General features: G+C 35.2%; 3 protein-coding genes across 5 annotated transcripts; 2 read left to right on the top strand and 1 right to left on the bottom strand.

Annotated features, from left to right (window-relative positions):
- The first annotated feature begins 2,480 nt into the window (after positions 1 to 2,480).
- On the top strand, positions 2,481 to 10,144 carry LOC6646228 (protein anachronism). Of its 3 annotated transcripts, none has more exons than XM_023177838.2 (5): positions 2,481 to 2,900; positions 7,630 to 8,030; positions 8,207 to 8,437; positions 9,398 to 9,470; positions 9,551 to 10,144. In XM_023177838.2, exons 1-5 carry the CDS (start codon positions 2,593 to 2,595, stop codon positions 9,927 to 9,929), a joined length of 1,392 nt encoding a protein of 463 aa, XP_023033606.2. In that variant the 5' UTR covers positions 2,481 to 2,592; the 3' UTR covers positions 9,930 to 10,144. The 3 variants fall into 3 exon arrangements, with proteins under 3 accessions (XP_023033606.2, XP_046866368.1, XP_046866369.1); XM_047010412.1 differs by having other exon boundaries at positions 7,630 to 8,039; XM_047010413.1 differs by having other exon boundaries at positions 7,630 to 8,039; positions 8,207 to 8,433; positions 9,551 to 9,636.
- A 2,398-nt stretch (positions 10,145 to 12,542) lies between these two features.
- On the top strand, positions 12,543 to 15,918 carry LOC6646229 (solute carrier family 28 member 3). Its single transcript, XM_002068808.3, has 9 exons — positions 12,543 to 12,760; positions 13,514 to 13,562; positions 13,623 to 13,658; positions 13,718 to 13,877; positions 14,040 to 14,244; positions 14,309 to 15,073; positions 15,142 to 15,469; positions 15,540 to 15,720; positions 15,779 to 15,918. The coding sequence occupies exons 2-9, from the start codon at positions 13,521 to 13,523 to the stop codon at positions 15,862 to 15,864; spliced, it is 1,803 nt and encodes a 600-aa protein (XP_002068844.1). The 5' UTR covers positions 12,543 to 12,760; positions 13,514 to 13,520; the 3' UTR covers positions 15,865 to 15,918.
- A 19-nt stretch (positions 15,919 to 15,937) lies between these two features.
- On the bottom strand, positions 15,938 to 18,724 carry LOC6646231. The gene is made up of 10 exons (XM_023177799.2): positions 18,416 to 18,724; positions 18,205 to 18,359; positions 18,029 to 18,144; positions 17,758 to 17,969; positions 17,540 to 17,694; positions 17,355 to 17,466; positions 17,135 to 17,288; positions 16,903 to 17,074; positions 16,602 to 16,833; positions 15,938 to 16,546 (listed from the first exon to the last, which is right to left on the bottom strand). The coding sequence occupies exons 1-10, from the start codon at positions 18,653 to 18,655 to the stop codon at positions 15,959 to 15,961; spliced, it is 2,136 nt and encodes a 711-aa protein (XP_023033567.1). The 5' UTR covers positions 18,656 to 18,724; the 3' UTR covers positions 15,938 to 15,958.
- Between the last annotated feature and the right edge of the window lie 74 nt (positions 18,725 to 18,798).

The raw sequence follows: 18,798 nt of genomic DNA, 5'->3' as shown, positions 1-18,798 counted from the left end.
AGTCCTTGCGTAAAGTCTTTGTTGAGCAACACTACACAAGAGAGTTGACACAAAGCAAAACTATTAAACTAAACTCTGTAAAATGTCTTAATCATTGAAAAAAATGAGCTTATCACAGATAACCATGGAATTCTATGGAAAAAGAAGTAATTTTCTTGGAAATTTTTATATAAAGGACCATTTAAATATCACTGGAATGGCAAACAATAAGTAACTTTAACTAAAAAGACGCTATATCTATTGTACCAGGCACTAATTCACACACAAACGCACTTCATAATAGATTATATCCGCCGAAAAAATCTTCTTTATTCTTCTTAATCAAAAGCCAAAAACGATGTACGCACTATCTAATCCACATAATCCACGCACGTACGCAAAATTCGCACATTGTGCGCTTCCGTACAATGTGAGCTCTGATGATCTTGCAGCTTTGAGGTCCTAGGAGCTCGACGAACACGCGTGACCCTACTCAAAGTCAAATACGTATGAAGAGTCAATTTAGATATGGTGAACTAATGAGGAAATTTTGCCAAATTTCTAGTATGGAAACACAGACGGCGAATTAGTGATAACAAAAGTGCCTGCAACTATATTAGACATCAAAACAATTTGATTATACTCCAACTACATACCATAAATAAAAATCACTTCAGATTTATCTAATCATCTACGCACCGCAAACCCAAAATGGTTTTAACCAAATGTTAGCATTAATGAGGAGGGACAATATACATGTGAGTACATGGGAATATGAATAGTATTTTTAAATCAGGTGCAAAGCAATTCACTTAAAAATACAAAGTCCTCTCTATAAGTATAATTTGTGGAATGAAGAAAACTGATAATTTTTTACCCACTATAGTTTAGGGTTATCTATTTTACTATAGCATTATCTATATAAATGTATATAGTATGTGTGTATGTGTATGCATGTGTGTACACCCTTTACCTTTAGTTCGAAATACAATTAGGCAGTTACCTACCTCTATGCTGGCTAGGTTACGACGCCCCCCAAAGAACACGGAATACTCGACGAGGTGAAGAAAAAAGAAATCTCACTTTCTTTGACACTTTACGATAAGGGTACGCACGTCCACCTATCAAACACTCACACACACACACACACACACACACACACATGTTCGTACGCACACTCATACATAACGCATGCTGATGATGTTGACAGCGACATGCCAAAGCCAAAGCCAAAGCGCCCAAAACACTTTAAACACACAGACACACATACACGTAAATACTCATACGCCCAGTTTGAGAGTATGACAACAACAACAATAACATTGGCACTGCCTCTGCCTCTGCTGCCGACGACGACGCAGATCCTCAAGCAGCTCGCTGCTACAGCAGCAGGCAGCACGTTGTTGATTGGTCGGCTGGCCAGTAAAGCAGCACCGAACCGAACGCATATCCGAACTATCAGCCCCGAAGCTCAGGCGACCGGCATACACTGCAAATGTGAATTGTGCACGAAAGCAAGAGATGCATCTTGTCGTAGGAGAGATAAATGAACTATAAGATGACAATATATCTTTAATTAAATAATTAAATGCTTAATATTTGTTGTTTTATGATTAATGAAAGACATATATTATTATATTCCTAAAACTCGAGTATTTAATATAGAGATTAAGAAGGGCCAAACAAAAATACTACAATGATATCAGCAATAGTAGAAATTTCTGCCGTTTGAGTGCCCCAAAGTATACTATGGAAATTAAGAAAACTTTAATAGTTTGTTAATTGCGAAAATAAATACTGCCACAGCTAATTAGGTGTCAAAATATAAAATATTTCACATTGAATTTAAGGAAAACAATCAGACAGATAAAGCGGACTGCAATAAAACAAAGATTATATCTCATTAAAGTGCCCCAAGGTATGCTATAGACTAATGAAAAACCTTAAGAAGCAATAGCAAGTGCAACAACTTATTAAGTGCCTAAAAATTAAATATTTACACAAGAAACACCTAGACTACAATAAGAGCAAGGAAATATAAATTGTTCTTCATTAAAGTGCCCTAAGATATGCCATAGAAATTTGTAAAACCTTAAAAAACTTGTTATTTGTAAAGTCATGTCTTGTGGCAAACTTTTCAATAGCAAAATCAACTCTTTTACCAGTTTTTCTTGCAGTGTACTACACAAACCGAACGCAGCGTAGCGTTTACGACCATAACAAAGTAGATATGCCCCCAGCACAACCAAATATTTTTCTTATTTAAGACTAAAAAACCGACTCGGGCAAATCACTTCATACTTGGTTCTTAGACCGAGCACATCGAGTAGTAAAAAAAAAAAATATACAACAAAAAAGTAAAAAGAAAACGTCACAAAAACATATAAACACACATACAAAACAGAATCAAAAGCAAAATTCACAATGTACCAAATAGTGTCAAAATAAATGCCAAACAAAAAAAGTAAATAAAACAAACAAAAAGAACGTTAATTAAACACACAAAATCTAAAGAGCAAAATAAAAAATAAAAAACCAGTGAGATTGATTACTTGACTTAAACATTTGTTTGATTGACATTTCGTTGGTTTGTTTGTTCAATTGACTGACACAATGTCAAGTGCCTTGTGCTGTAAGAGTTGCTGTCGGCATTTGCTGCGTTTGCTTTTCGTTTTGCTGTGCATTGTCCTGCTGATGCCCAAGTCCTGCAGTGGCGGACGTATCAGTCGATCGGCCTTTCTGGACGATAATGCCCAAGTGCGTTCGGTTGTTGTCGATCCCAATAATCGTACGATTTGGAACATGTTCAATTTAACCGATGCCCAGGTGCGATTCATACAAAACCGCACAAATCCCAACAATCAAGATGAGACCACCCAAACATCGAGCCATCGTCATCTGCAGCATGTTGCCTCGCGTCGGTGAGTCAAAAATACATAAACAAATATTGTCACAAATTTTGACAGAATACCAAAAGTAAAAACTCTTTACTCAAAAAAAAAAAATAACAAAAAAGTATAAAAAAGAAAGGCCTAAAAATACATTTCTTGAGTGACTAGGCAAAAGCTATAAATGAAACTTTGTTTCATCTCGTCAATTAGTGTGATGGATAGTTTCCATATATACATATATATATACATTTTTTTAGACAAATTATCATTAACTACAGAAAGGCCGTAAAGTGCCTTAAATGGACTATGAAATTTGCTTTATGTATAAATAAGCACAATATTTTCGTTGAAATTTCAATAATAAAACTAATTTGTTGAACAAATACAGTAAATTAACAACAAAATATAATACATTTTTTGTCTAGAAAGGTCATAAAAAAAAGATAGAAAAAATTAAGGAAATAAAGGAAATAAATATTTAGTTGTAACTGTTTATAGTAATTCGCTTGTATTTATTACTTTTGATTTGTAATTTTCTTTATCTTTATTTTTTTTTTTTTTTTTAAGCCAATCCTAATAAACGTGATTGTGATAGTGATAGTGTCTTTTTTATAGTAAATTCTAAAAATAATTATAATATACAACTTCTAAAATGATTATAATCATTAATTATTTAGTATTTAGTAGTAGAGTTATTTATGCTTACGATTTCAATAGTCTTATAAAAATCAAAGCACATTTTTTATCAACAAAACATGGAAAATGTATTATTAGACATAGAATTTATTATGGGATTTTTAAGATTAGATTTAAACTAAAGCCACTTGTTTAGACAAAGTGATTAAAACTATCAAATGGAACTTTTTTCGGGGAAAAAATTGCAAATTAATGATTTTTACTACAAATTTTTATCATATTTTTAAAAGAGGAAGTTTAATCTTAAACAGGGATAACAAAGTGTTGTTCAATCTTTATTTCTAAAGGTCTAAAGCAAATTTTACAAAGTTCTATATTGGCATAGAAAAAATCAGCAAAGACATTTAAGTATTGGGTGGTTAAATTTTTCCTGGAAAAAAAAACATTTGCGTTTCATTAATCCAAATGCTATATTACTGAACACATTTATTATTTATTAATAAAATAATATATAATACGATTAGTGAGAAAACAATCAAAAAGTTTTCAAAACGAACTTTTGACTTTTTCTAAGAATTAATTGGACGTGAGAGATGAAGAAAAAGGGATCTCTGCCATATGAAAAATATTAATTTCTTTAGCTGATTACATTGAAAACAAATTAAAAATTCTTTGCTCAATTAAATTTGAACCGTTACGGTTGGCGCATTTAGTCAAGCATCACTGTGTCAGTTTCTGTTTAATCGCTTCAAGGCTAAAACCATATGCATTTCTCGAATATGGTCAAGCACCCCCCGTTTAATACTTTTTTTTCGTAGATAAATAAATTTTCTCTTATATATATATATATATATATATATAGTATGTACCTATCTTATATATATTTCCCGATTCTCCCGATTGTATTTCTTCTATGTACTTTGTATATCTTGCGCTTCAATTCATTTTATAACACGAACAAATAATAAACAAAATTAATTTTCGGAAAACAAAATAATAATAATACAATAATTTCCACACGTGTTGAGTTTTTGTGCAAGATTTTTAATTATGCTTTTGATTTTTGATATATAATTTTTTTTTTTTTGGCTTTTTTTTTAATTGGGTTTTTCCAAAAACCTCAGCAAAAAAAAAAAAGAAAAAAAGAATTGAAATCGAAAACAAATAAGAAAAGAAAATACAGAATACACAAATAACAAGAACAACAACAACAAGTGACCAACTCTCTGTCTGAGTGTCTCGAGTGACAAAAATAAAAGAACCATGAATAGGTAGGAGACAGAGACGTAGACGTAGACGGAGACGGAGACTGAGGCAATTGCAACGATAAATGCAACGAAATTCCTCTGACTGCGTCGCGGCGGCGTCGGCGGCGGCCGCCTGTCTGACAAATGTCTGGTAACAGTCTGGGCCATGTCTAGTCTGAGTCTCGGGTCTCCGTTAATGAACTTTTTGTAGGTCGTTGCTATGCCACAGTCTTAGCATTAGCCAGAGAAAGAGAGCAAGAGATAGATAGAACCTTCCTCAGGGTAGGGAAGGAAGGGAAAAGAGGGGTCCAGAAGAGCCTCCACTCAAACTCAACAAACTCAGATTGGCCGAATAAATAAAGCCTTTGATTTATCTAAATTGTTTCATCTTCCGCAAAAAAAAAATGTATATAGCAATCGGCATCGACCTTAAGATACCGTAGAGGATCGCTTATGATGGGGGAAACCTTGACAAAGCAAAGATGTGCTTAAGTAGATCGATATATATCGACAAATATCGATAGAAAAAGAATTGAAATCTTAGAAACCTTTTTGGAAACAAACCTACTTTACTCACTCAATTTTCAAAGCTAATATACCCCAATTTTGAAGTGGTATCATTCAACAGACACACCATGAAACATTGATGATGACGTATGAATAATATTGAAACAGACAGAGACAACTTCGTCTTCTTCTTCTTCTTCTCCAGCTGCTGCTCCTGCCTGTCTGCGCTCCATCTGACGGAATGCCAAACAGTGCAAACAGTTGTAGGCGATTCTCTCTGAGAGTGTGTGTTGTGTGTTGACTGACTGACTAACTGACTGACTGACTACGGACTACTACTGTTTCGTATCGTTTCATTTCGTTGCATATATGATAATGAAGTGCAGCAGCCGGCTAGACACTGTCTAGCCGCTCGCATTGTCTATGCCACAGTCAGAGAGACAGAGTCAGAGAGAGAGAAAGAGAAAAAGAGACAAGGGACAAACCAAACTGCTGCAGACATGCAACATAGAAACTGGAAGCTGGGCAAAGCCAAATGCAAAAGGCAAATGGCCAGACCGCAGACTTGTGTTGTAAAAGTGCATTCAAAAGTAAATAAAAGGCAAAAAGATTTTAGGGCATCTAACAAAACCAGAGCAGAGCAAATCTGAAGATTCACCTGTGACTGTGACGATGAATTCCTCTGACTTCTGCCTTCTGCCTTTGCGCATGCCCAGTCGATCCGTTCGATCTCTCAGCCAATGACTCACTGACTTCTAGACTTTGGTCTAGACAGGGGCCAGACAGAAAGACAGAGTCAGAGTCAGGCCTCAGACCTTAGACTCAGTCTCAGCCTCAGTTTTAGCCTCAGATCGCAGTCTCACAGTGGTTTCCAACAAGTTTTCAAGTTCAGACAGTCAAGCCAAACAGCTTCCAACTGCTGCAGACTCCTTGATCAGAAAATACTCGCACAGATATCAAAGTATATATACATACACATGTGTGTGTGTGTGTGTATATGCTAACTATAAGCCCCAAGGCAGGTTTTTGCAGACACCCAGACCCAAAAGCAGACGGAGACACATGTTTCATAATTATTTTGGCTAGACAAACTGCGCCGCAGGCCAAATAAATGTTGTATCACTTCTGTTTCTCCATCCCCTCTCACTCTCCCTCTTTCCTTTTTGCCTTTGTCACTCTGGTTTTTTGGTCTTACTTTTGGTACAAAACAATTAATCGCACCGACCGACTCGCACACAATACACTTGAAGTGTGTAGCTGCTGCTGCTGCTGCTGCTGCTGCTGCTGCTGGCTCAATTACCCAACCAGACATCTACAACAATTGTCCAATTTCTGCCCGATTAGATCATAGCTAGAGCCACCACATAGCTAACTATTGTTGATGATGATCATGATCATCGTCATCATTATCATCATCGTCATAATCATCATCAAGACGATGTCAAGATTGAGCACAGAGATGGCAGAAAACATTTGTCTGGTCTCAATTTGAAGAGACACAATAATCCACAATGCATCCTCCTACTATTAGGTCTGGGTCTGAATAGACAGTAGAAAATTTAGTCGGAAGCTAAAACGAACCGATTGGCAATGACAATTCTCTCTAGAATCTTAAAGGCTTAAAACCTTTTGAAATACCCAATCCTCATTCATCCTCAGTCAACTCAGTTTTTTGGATCTAAGATCTAAGATTTCATTTTCCTCTTCTAACTAATATTGTCGTAGACTTCGCGGTTTCAGTTCTGAATCTTTAAGATCTTAAATCTCTTTTTTACCTAACTCTTTTCTAACGCTATAATATCTGAAATCTTTTCTTCTGGGCTAAAACTCACATGATATTGGTTTAAGATCTATTTCATAAGTTTAGCTAGCTCAGTTAGATGCTTCTGAGATTGGAATTCTTAAGTCTCTTTTAGCATCTTTGAGGCTAATTATCTACTACATATATAGCTTTATATCGATGCCATTTCCATATCCCTTTGAACGCTCCATGATCTAAGATCTAAGATCTCTCTCTATCTCTGGTCTCTCCTAAGATTCATTCATATAAGTAGTATATAGGTAATCTCTAGTTTCTAAGTAATAACCCAATTTCCATAAGAAAATGAATTAGTTTATAAAGAGTCAGACGTTAGAGATTTGCCCATTTGATTTTCTTGTTGTCTCTAAATTGAATCACACTAGTACGTTTTCATTTTCCCAACGACAACGAAAACGACGACGACGATGACAATGCTGAAATGTCAATTAAGTGGACATTTTACATAAACACTTGAACCAAATTAGTTAGTTAGTTAGTCAGTTGGGTATATGTAGTTGTAGATTGAATTCAATTCACTCTATCTCTTTCTGTCTCTATCTCTTTGCAGTGTCAATGAAATATTTAATCTGATACGCAATGCGGTGACCAATCAATCGGATGGAACTACCAATAGAGATTCTCTTGGGGCAACAGCAACCCAAACACATGGCCAGAAGACACTGCACGAGAAGGCGGGCTTTCCCATTTGTAATGCCGAGACAAGCATTCTAAATTGGCAACAATCAACGAATGTTACTCTACAATTTGCCAGCAGCATATTCCAGAGATCGGCCGGGGATAGTCTGAGCTTGGATAGCGCCCTATTGCGTCTCTATAAGATAGATCCGAATAATAAGTCAGCCGCAGAGCCAACAGCCACAGCTGAGACTACAATTTGCCCCGAACCGGAACTACTTGACTCGCAGATACGTGTCACCGTCTCCATAGTCCATCAGCAGAAGAAGAAACGTAAGTTAGGTGAGTTTGGCTATATCCTTGCAAAGAGGAATATATCATTTTGGCTGCTATTGCTTCAAAATTTTTTCACAAGAATCGATCGATCACGCTTTTGCAAGGGTATAGGGTATGCATTTAGAGCTTATCAATTAACCATTTGTCTTTTCATTTGCCTTTCTCCCATTTAGAGCGCAAGAAGCGTACTTGCAATACCGTAATGCTAAGCAGTTCGAAAATCGGTTGGGTCGATATCGATGTGAAATGCGCCCTTAACTACTGGGAACAACAGCAGTGTCAACATTCGCATTCTCCACTCCCAGCCAGTGTGGTGGGAATGCTGATGATTGAGGTCCATGATGATGAGGAGAATCAATTGAAACCGGGTCTCTACTTTGAGCAACCGAAATGCGATCAGGCAGGTAAGCGTGTTGTTTGCCAGGCTTAACTAACACTCCCCACGAATCAGTAAGAGAAATTTGAATAGGTGACAGGACCATTTCTTCTTCTTCTGATCATTATTATTTATCCTCTTCCTTCTCCTCCTACCAATCAATTGGTTTTTTTTCTATTTATTATCGTCGCAAAAGGTCAATATTCAGCTTAAAGGGGCCGGACACAATCCAGACAAATAAATGCTGACAACATAGATATATATTCTTGTTGTGCATATCTTGTAGCATTGTAAACTAAAACCCTTTGCCAATTCTCAATTCGATTCCTCATCGTCCGATATGTAGCAAAATATTGAGCATAGCTCAGCAAATATTTACCAAAAAAAAAAAAAAAAAGAAATCGAAAAGAAAAACAGACGAAAAACAGACCAAAAAAAAAAAACAAAAATATGCTAAAATTGTAGAAAATTTATGCGAGCTCGTTTCACAACATTGTCAATAACTTATGCAAGAAAAAAAGTTGTTGAGCTAAACGGAAGTAATACATATATTTTGAATTTACAATTTTCCTAGTTCTTTGTTGTATTTTTTTTGTTGTTATTGGATGGGTAAGATGTCATATACAAATAGTTCCAAATAGTAAACGCTGCTGCTTTGCCCACCTGAGAATGTAATCGAAAGAGTTATCAAATTAATATAGAAAAAAACACCTTTCGATTGCCTCTCTTTTGGGCTAATATACTAATACAGAAATATGCCTTATACGCACCGTTGTGCTTTTTGCCTTTGGCTTTAATTGTTGTGCCAATTTCTTCTTGTTAATTGTTTTTTTTATGTGTTAAAGCTTTTCAATTGTTTTCCCTTTTATTGTTGAGCTGAGCATGTTGTTTTTATTTGATTTTTTCTTTATTGTTGGCATGGCTTTGTCGTGCAGTTGAGAGAAGTTGATTTTTCTAATATGAAATATATATATATATATTTTTATAGATCCTGCAATCCCATGGACCGTATACGGAGCAAAAACGCCTTTGCCTTGTATGGAAAACCGCACGATGCCCAGGTAATACAGAGAGAAAAGTGTAGCATACTTTTTAGCTGGCGTTTATATTAAACCTTCAATGTGTTTTTTTTTTTTGACAGATACCCAAGGTTAGATGTACGTTTCACCGGCGATGCACAGTTTGTTAGTCTAGCAGGCGAAGAATCGGAATCGGGATCAGAATCAAAGGATGAATCATCGTTGAGTAACAATTCCAGCAATAATTCATCCACAATTGATAATACGCTCGATGCCGAAAATCTTGATACGGAGGAGATCAATGGAGATGATAGATTGGATTTACAGCAGCAGCAGCATCGCAGGCGTCATCATCATAGCCACAGCCAAACAACATCATCGGCTCATCATCATCATCATCATCATAATCAATATAATCATCATCATCATAAGCATCATCATGTATTGGCTCACAAACAACAACAACAACAACAGCAGCAGCAACAGCAACAACAGGAATAGATCGATTGATAATTAATCCAAATCGGATCTAACTCATAAATTTCCCCACCTTCCAAACCTCCCCCTCTCTCCCACTCTCTTTCTCTTATCCAATTCTTCTTTTCCCTTTTTATTTTATAATTTTTTTTTTACATCTTTCAAGAGCCAATTGACTTAATTAGTTTATTAGTTTTTTCACTTTTTAAATTATAAACGTAAACAAAAAACAAAAACAAAACAACAAAAAAAGAAAAAAACTAATATTTCTTAAGTTTAAAAAACAAATTCAATTTGATCGAAATTTGTTATAATTATTTTTTCTCTCTTATATTAGGAGTCTGTGATTTAGAAGTGGTTCAATTTTTGCGAATTGTTTATAATTTAATTATAATTTTTTTAATTTTTTTTGTTTTGTAACTATTTTGAGATCATTTTGGTTGCATTTCCTGCTCAAAACTTTTAGAATAAAATGCGAATATTACGAGAAAACAGAATCTAAAGCAAAGCCTTATCCAAAATCAAAAAAAATAAAATTACAAAAAAGCAAAACACCCTATGAGGAAATCTAAAGCTATGTAAACCACAATTAAGATATATAAGATATATAAAATGAATTTTTGCATTGACCCCACACACACACTCTCACACACACACACACACACATGAACACACCTCCATTTTTTTTATTCGCTAAATTACATAAGTCACTAGGTTAAAGAGTGCCTTCCTGTGTTAGACATACTTACTCCAGCTCTAGATACTAGATCAGATACATTTTCTCGCCCAATTACAAAATTTTCAATCTCTTTTTCATCTCGACACTGTTGAGAGAGTTATTTGTATATAATAATAATTAAAATTTTGGGCAAAAGAACAGGAAAACGCATTTACACGCACACATTGAAACAAACCATTCAATCCCCCATATACACACTTACATTTATATATACTTATATATATAACTATCATAAATATATATATACATATTACTTACCTCTAGTGTAACCAAGTTGAGAACATTTTGTAAACCGTTTAGGCTATAATATTATATACCTAAACATAATAAAACTGCAAAGCGATTACAAGAAAAACAAAACTAAAACTTTTGTAAGCACTGTAAAACAGAACAAAAAACCCCGGAGCCGATCTTTTATCTGTCATGTCGAAGTTTGTATACCCTTTATAAAGTTTTCATCTTACTCTTTTTCTATCAACAGGTGGCAAAGCTATATAATCTTAAAGAGATAAATTCACGTTTTCTAAAAATTGTAGCCCTTGTTATATAATGACATATTATGCAATTTAATGAAATGTTTGATTGTCAGGAAGGAAACTAAAGATAACAACCGAAATTTACAATCTTAGATTATATTGGGTTAGGGAGATCCCTTTACGCCCAAAGAGTCTTGAAAGTTTACATTTTATATACTTTAAATATAAATCAGTTAAAATTATTACATTCTTTCAGTCAAAATATAAAGATTCTTTGATGGGATTCTCCCGAGAACTATTTTCTAGAAATGAGGAAAATGCCCCTTTAAGTGTAGGATATTCATTATTTTCAACAAATTTATAACTTTTTGTTAGCCTTGAAACCTTTTTTTCACACATGCATTAAACACTGCAATCTTTCAAAAAGCGAATTTTTGTGACTGTTTATTGCATAATTTTAGGAGCAGATTTCATTCTTTTCCCTCGCCTATATCCAATTGAATTATTTACCAATAATTGTTTATAAATTTTATGATAATCACTTGAAACATTTTTTCAAAAACTAGTTTCTCGATTGGTTGATATGATCTTACTATATAAAACTAGTTATTATTATAATTAACATAAAATTATAAAATTTTATGACAATACTGTGGCAAAACAATGGAGTTATTGATCTAGAACTCTATTATAGACCAATAGTTTCTATAGGATGCTTAACTGTCATATATTATATAGTAATTTATATATATAATGTAGTGAAATAACCTGAATACGAGATAAACGAGGCCAAGAAAAAGTCAAAAGGCTACAAGCGAAACTTCTACAGTGTCTAATCGGTCTAATCTCGTCATAAAATCTAAAAGCAAATATATAATAACGTCGGAGATGTTTTCTTCTATGCATTGCCTACTTCCAATCAAAATATTTATACCCTATTTCCAAAAGTATACAAAAATGTGATTAAATGTCAACTAAATATATGATTAACACGATAAGTGGGGGCTCGAATCAGAGATCTAATGGGCTAGCAGCTAACAAATTATGATAAGATTAGCGTGTAATTTTTTTTTTGTCCAGGGCCTATCTAGTAGACTAATCAATGGTGAAATTTATTACGATGAAGGACCCCCACCGAAAGCTCTCGATCAACACACGTTTTGCTGTTTGTTCCTTATAAAATTTAACAATTTTCGCCGAATGCAACGACAGATAAGGTAAAAATACCTTAAAAGTCATGCGTTTGGTTTTATACACTCAGCTAATACAATTTGGGTTTTACCAACATTATGAAATATCAATCGTTCACTAATGACTGTGGTTTTTTTTGCCAGTGTATTTTAACTGCTTATTAATTTACGTACGAACGCGCTACAATATTTGTTTTCGTCGACTCCAGGGCAGGTAAATGTTTTTAGTCTTGTTGCGGCATTCAAGCCAGTTAGAAGTTAAAATGGCAGCAGCTCCTCAACCTTAACTAACTAGCTAACAACTAACTAACTTACTTAAAAATACAGAAAAAAAAATTGAAAAACCCCATCGAAGGTTGTGACTTTGATTAATTTGGGATTAATAAAAACGTGTTTTGCACATAAATTAATTAACGAATATATCCGAAACAAAAACAACTTGTAAAAAAGGTGAATTACCTGGTAATGAGGCGGAGAAAAAACAAAACAAAACAGTTTAAACTCCATATAATATCTCTCTTGGTTTATATCTTAATCATTCTCTCTCTCTCGCTCTCGCTCTCTGTTTACACAAGTGATTTGATTGAAGTGACAAAAATCTTGGCTATTTATAATGAAGTTCTCTCTTTCTCTCTCTCTCTCTCTCTCTCTCTCTGTGATAAAAAAGATGCGCCAATTTGGTTTGATATAATTGGAACATTACTGGAACTAAAGTGATTTGTGTGATATAGACCAGGCCAGATTTCTATGGACATTATCAAAAAAAAATGTGTGTGCGTTTATGTGTGTGTGCTTTCGAGTGTTCCGATTTATATGCTCAACTTGAAATTAGATTGTATTATCTTTTTAACTCTTATTCCAAAGTTCTTCATTTCGTATAAAGCCAAGGCCTATAGTATCCGTATAGCTGAATTTATGGCATAGAAACGGTCCGCTTGCTCCTGATTTATGATAAGGCCAAGTGCCTTCAACTTGGGTTCCTCTACCCAAAGATTCCACGTGCAAAAACTTATGTTATCAAACAATCGATGTACTAGCCCCCACTTCATTACGATTCATGTGTTTCCAACAAAGTTGATTCCTCAATTGAGATACGTATCTATAACATTTTTTTGTGAAAGAAAGATTAGGATTTTACGTAGTTTATGGTCTTAAGAAATTTAGTATATATATAATTTTTGCGATTGTGTTTTGCTTTTGTAGATAAACCATGGAGAAGGGCGCCATTAATAATGGTTTTGAATTGGATCAGGTAAGCAGATAGACTCTTTAAACAAAATATGACTCAAAACTATATAATTTCCGCTTACAGAAAGATCTAACGAACAAAAATGATGATCTATATGAGGTAAGTTCTTTGTCCTTGTTATTGATGAAGATTTGTATTAATTTTTGATTAACTTATAGACTGATGTTCCAGTGGAAATTTTGACCACACAAAATGGAGACCTTGCACAGGATAATAAAGCTAAAATTACGAAATGGATTAAAACATTTCTTAAATATTTTATACATATTGTAGTTATTGGATATTTTTCATATGCTGCCTATCATTATCATGATGTTTGTGAGTATTTATAGTTAAATGAGAAAGTTTAACAATTTCATAGAGGATCTAAGGCTGTGAGAGATATCTTGCATACTTTAGGGGGCAACGTTCCAAATATATCACAGTTTTGGATCCGCTACTGAACAGTTCTTAAGATGATATTCTTTTCTCTTTGTTTAGCCTACTATGAGTGCACTTGGAATAGCAGTCATTTGCTGTGTGGCATACAATTCTGTTCAGGATTTGGAATGCTCATCCTGCTAATGAGTTTTACCTATTTGGGATTGTTTTACTATTACATTTTCAAGCCAAAAGTGGGACGTAGTCTGCATAGAAACTATTTAGTGCCACTATCAGACAAATGGATCAAATTTAGCCGCACCACGTTAGTTTTGACATAGTCTTGGAATCTATATTACTTGCTAAAACAATTATTCTTGATTTTGCAGAGTTGTCTCCTTGGTGATGATTGGCATACTGCTGGCAGCTCTTGCCGTATTCCTTTACTTTGAGACGCGAGATGAACCACAGAAATTGGTTTCGCTGGTGGCTCCTTGCTTCTTTATATTCTGTGGCTATGTTTTCTCCACAAAGCGTAGTGCCATCAAATGGAGGATTGTCATCACTGGCATCACTTGCCAATTTATTTTGGGTGTCATCTGCATCCGTTGGGAGGTGGGACGCCAGATATTCGAATGCCTGGGCAATAAGGTGGCCACGTTCTTGAACTATGCCAAGGAGGGTAGCCAATTTGTGTTTGGCGACTTCCTAATTGATGCGGATGTCTTTGCTTTTGCCATCTTGCCGGTGATATTCTTCTTTAGTTTCTTCATATCGATTCTTTATTATCTCGGCACCATGCAATGGGTGGTCATTAAATTGGGATGGATTCTCCAATCCATTTTGGGCACCACAGTGTGTGAAAGTGTGACGGCAGCAGCAAATATCTTTCTGGGAATGTCCGAGAGTCCATTGCTGATACGTCCGTATATTAATAAATTGACGAAAAGTGAAATCCATAGCATAATGGTGTCAGGATTTGCCACTGTATCGGGAACAGTGTTGGCTGCATATTTATCCTTTGGTGCTTCAGCAGCTCATCTGATAACCTCCTCGGTGATGGCTGCTCCAGCCACATTGGCCATATCCAAGCTATATATGCCCGAAACGGAAGTAAGTCAGACGACATCCGAGTCCATAGAGCTGGAGAAGACGTAAGTTCAAAACAAAAACAAAATTGTAGATTATTTAATTAATTTTTTTTTTATACCTATCAAAACAGACAAGATTCCTCCATATTGGATGCAGCTTCCAGTGGAGCCACAAATGCCATACCCATTGTTCTGGGCATTATAGCGAATATTGTGGCTTTTGTTGCCTTCGTTGCCTTCCTTAATGGCATTGTCAATTGGCTTGGCTTTCTGGTGGGTCTGGATGACATTGATTTCGAATGGATATTCTCTAAATTATTCATTCCTCTCGTTTGGGCCATGGGTGTGCCTAAGCAGGATTGTGATATCATAGCCAAAGTGGTGGCCACCAAGACCATAATCAATGAATTTGTTGCCTACGAACGTCTGGGCGAATATATTGAATCGAATCAGATTACAGTGAGTTAGCTAATGAGCCACCAATTTTGTTCTAATTGCTTGATTGATTTGTTTCTGTTACTTTGATTAGGCTCGCAGTGCCGGCATAGCCACATTTGCCATTTGCGGTTTTGCCAATCCCAGTTCCTTGGGCATACTCATTGGCTCTTTGAGTGCCATGGCTCCACACAGACGCGCCACCATTACCAGTGTGGCGTTTCGTGCCTTTGTGGTGGGCAGCATTGTTTGTTTCATTTCTGCCAGCTTTGCAGGTGAGTAGCAATTGACGAGTTTAATTTAAAGCAAATCCTTATTCTATTTATATTTTAGGCATACTAATCCAAGAGGAGGAGACGCAATATGCTTATGATAAAATTTTCGAAAAATTGGGTCGTAGAAATAACACTCTAGTTTAATTTTAGTCCCCCTTAAGTTTTTAATAAAATCAATGTTATTTATTTGTAAAACAATTCAAGCAACAAATTTTAGTTTTGTTTTAATCATATGTATTCAGTTCAAGGACGAATCAATGCTCTTTAGATTGTTAATAATCTTTTTGACATTTTCTAAATCCAAAGCATCCAATTGACTTGCATAGTCTTTTAATTGTTGAGAGTTTACACAGAGTTGTTCAATTAATTGTTTCAATTCACTTTCATCATTTGAAATCTTACGTTTCAGATTACAATTATGCTGGCGTGGCTTATAAAGAAAATTAGTAAAGACATGCTCAAATCTCTCTGGATTAGGATCCAGTTTAAACTCTTTGCTCCTCTCTAGCTCTAGTAAAGCTGAAAGTTCTGGCAGTAGGCCGTAAGGTGAACTGAAGGCCTTGAGTTGAACATCATGACTCTGCTGGCAGTTGAATAGAAACTTTTGGGCCTGCCACGTTTTACAACCAATTGCCTTGGGATTTAAGCCTCTTAGGATAAGTAATTTTGTGGCCTGTTGTTGCTGGGCCAAAGCTAAACTAAAATAAGCATTGACAAATGCAGTAGAATTGTCCATGCTAAGACACTGACGGCTTACATCGAGGGATTGCTGAAACCATTTTGGACACTGCACTTGTCTGTCAGCCATTTCTTGCAAGTGGTTTACCTAAAAAGTAGAGGCATATCCGATTTATCCGTCTGGATCTAAGCCGTAAACTTACCAGCTCGTAGTGTAAACTAAGGCGATTTAGAGCTTCATCTTTGATACTTAGCACACGCCCTAGTATCTGCTGTTCAGGAGTGTCCTGCTTGTGCATTAGTCCTTGAAAGTATTTGAGCAAACGTTTAACTTGCCAACGGCTAACATTTTGTGAGCACATTGCATAAGAGTTATTCATTGCTTCCCAATAGTTTAGAGCCTCTGCCAAAGAATTTCTGGTCCATTTTTGCAAACTATTACAAGAAAGAAAGAAAATCATATTAATAAGTTTCTATTAGTTTCTTTGCGAATTACAAACAAACCGAAAACATATGTTTAATATATCGCCGCAGACTTGTGACATAATCAAAGTATTTTGAAATAATGTAAACAAAAAATAATTTTGTAGTTGTTCATAATCGATTATATATAAAAGACTTCCATAAGCCTCGATTATATGATCATAACGATCGGCTATTACAAAATTACGTGAATCTGTATAAAAAAAAACGTGTTAATAATTACGTTGACTGCAAACAAATTATTTCAACTTACCCTTAAACATATATTCAAATATATTTTGTAATGTTTGGCAGGTTGATGCAGTAATTTTTGTATCATCTATTATGATAACATGTATAAAATCCAAGCAAAGATTAAAATAATCAATATCTCTGTCCTCGGGATCATTTAAAGAATCAATAAGATGCTGCAAGTCATAAATTTGGTTAATAGATTTCAATTTAGAAACAAATTCGACACAATTGAGACAAACCTTCTGAAAGCTATCCAGTTTATAGACAATTTCATATAGTCGTAAGTTACAGGGACGCACATATTCAGCCAAAAGTCGATTCAGATCCTTACCCAAATCATGCAAGGGTTTTCTTAAAAACAAAAATGAAAAGAAAAATAAATTGAATAGAGATCGAGGTAAAATATTCAAGAAATAAAGACTACCTTTCGCCACCCATTAACAATTCAATTAGGGTATCTAGAACGGCATTATCTTTGGGGTTTATACCCGTTTGAAACATTTTTATAAGCATAGAAAAATATTGTTGAGTTACTTGTAGATATTCTTCTATCTTCTTCAATGGAACTGTAAGGGATTCCTGAATTGTTAAAACAATATTTTTAGTTAATCAATTTGTTTCAACAAAAATGAAATACTTTACTTCCATATAGATGGTTTCATAATGATTGATTATTGTATCACATAAATGCAAAATTGTTTCCTTCAGGTACTCGGGCATGGTTTGTTCAGAATTCATATGATTTTTGTAATCCAAACAGAGTTTGGTCATTGTCTGGCTGGTTCGGATAAATGCCTCCAAATAGGTAATTCTAGAGCTTAAGAAACCCGATATAGTATTCAATTGCTGCACCACTGCAAATGATATAGATGGGATGAATAAGGAGAAAAATGTTGAGGACATGGTGAATCACCTGGTAATAAATGCATTGAAGGTGATTTGGGTGTAATGGTAGTCCCTTGCAACAATGATAGCACATTTAAGTGCAAATCCATGGCCAATGGAATATCATCTCTACGTTCAATTGCCCTGAAACACAAAGCGTTGTAGTAAGTGATATTTCTCATACGAATTCAAGCCAATTACAACCTTTCCTCATCCAATACGCCCAGGACTAAAGCTAGTAGAAAGTTTGAGGTAGCCTGTGTTTGCGATTCGCTGGAATTGATCAATTCTTCCTTAATTGATACAAGAAAATCACGAGCTTCATTCAATACCACCACCAAATCTCCGCCAGCTCCAATCTGTTCAAGATTATAGAATTAGAAAGATCACCTCTAGAAGAGATCAGGCAACTTACCATCTCTTGGGCCCAATCCTTTAACTCTAGAAAAACCATCTGGCAGCAGACATTTTCTTTGACATAGGCGCGCAGTAGCTTCTTTAGCCACAAACTCAAAACGTCCACAATTTGAGTCTCCTGCAATGATTCTTTGGAGATCCTTAAAGCGGTGTCTATGTCCACCAGAAGGTTTACATCGTCCTGGTCAATGCATTCCAGCTCGTCGAAAGTTATCGCCAAGACCGTTTCCTGTTCCATTTAGGTTGTTAACTTACAACACAAACATAAACAAATTCTCTGTTTATTACTTATAAATTTTTGCGGCAAGTTTGCCGCAACATTAAAATATTATCGATAAATGTAAGAGCCTTTCCAGCCCTGTAGCTAGCTCTAATAATTGG

This window comes from Drosophila willistoni, assembly GCF_018902025.1.
Source record: "Drosophila willistoni isolate 14030-0811.24 chromosome 2L unlocalized genomic scaffold, UCI_dwil_1.1 Seg72.1, whole genome shotgun sequence".
Taxonomy (NCBI): domain Eukaryota; kingdom Metazoa; phylum Arthropoda; class Insecta; order Diptera; family Drosophilidae; genus Drosophila; species Drosophila willistoni.
This window is presented reverse-complemented; position numbering and strand designations above follow the sequence as displayed.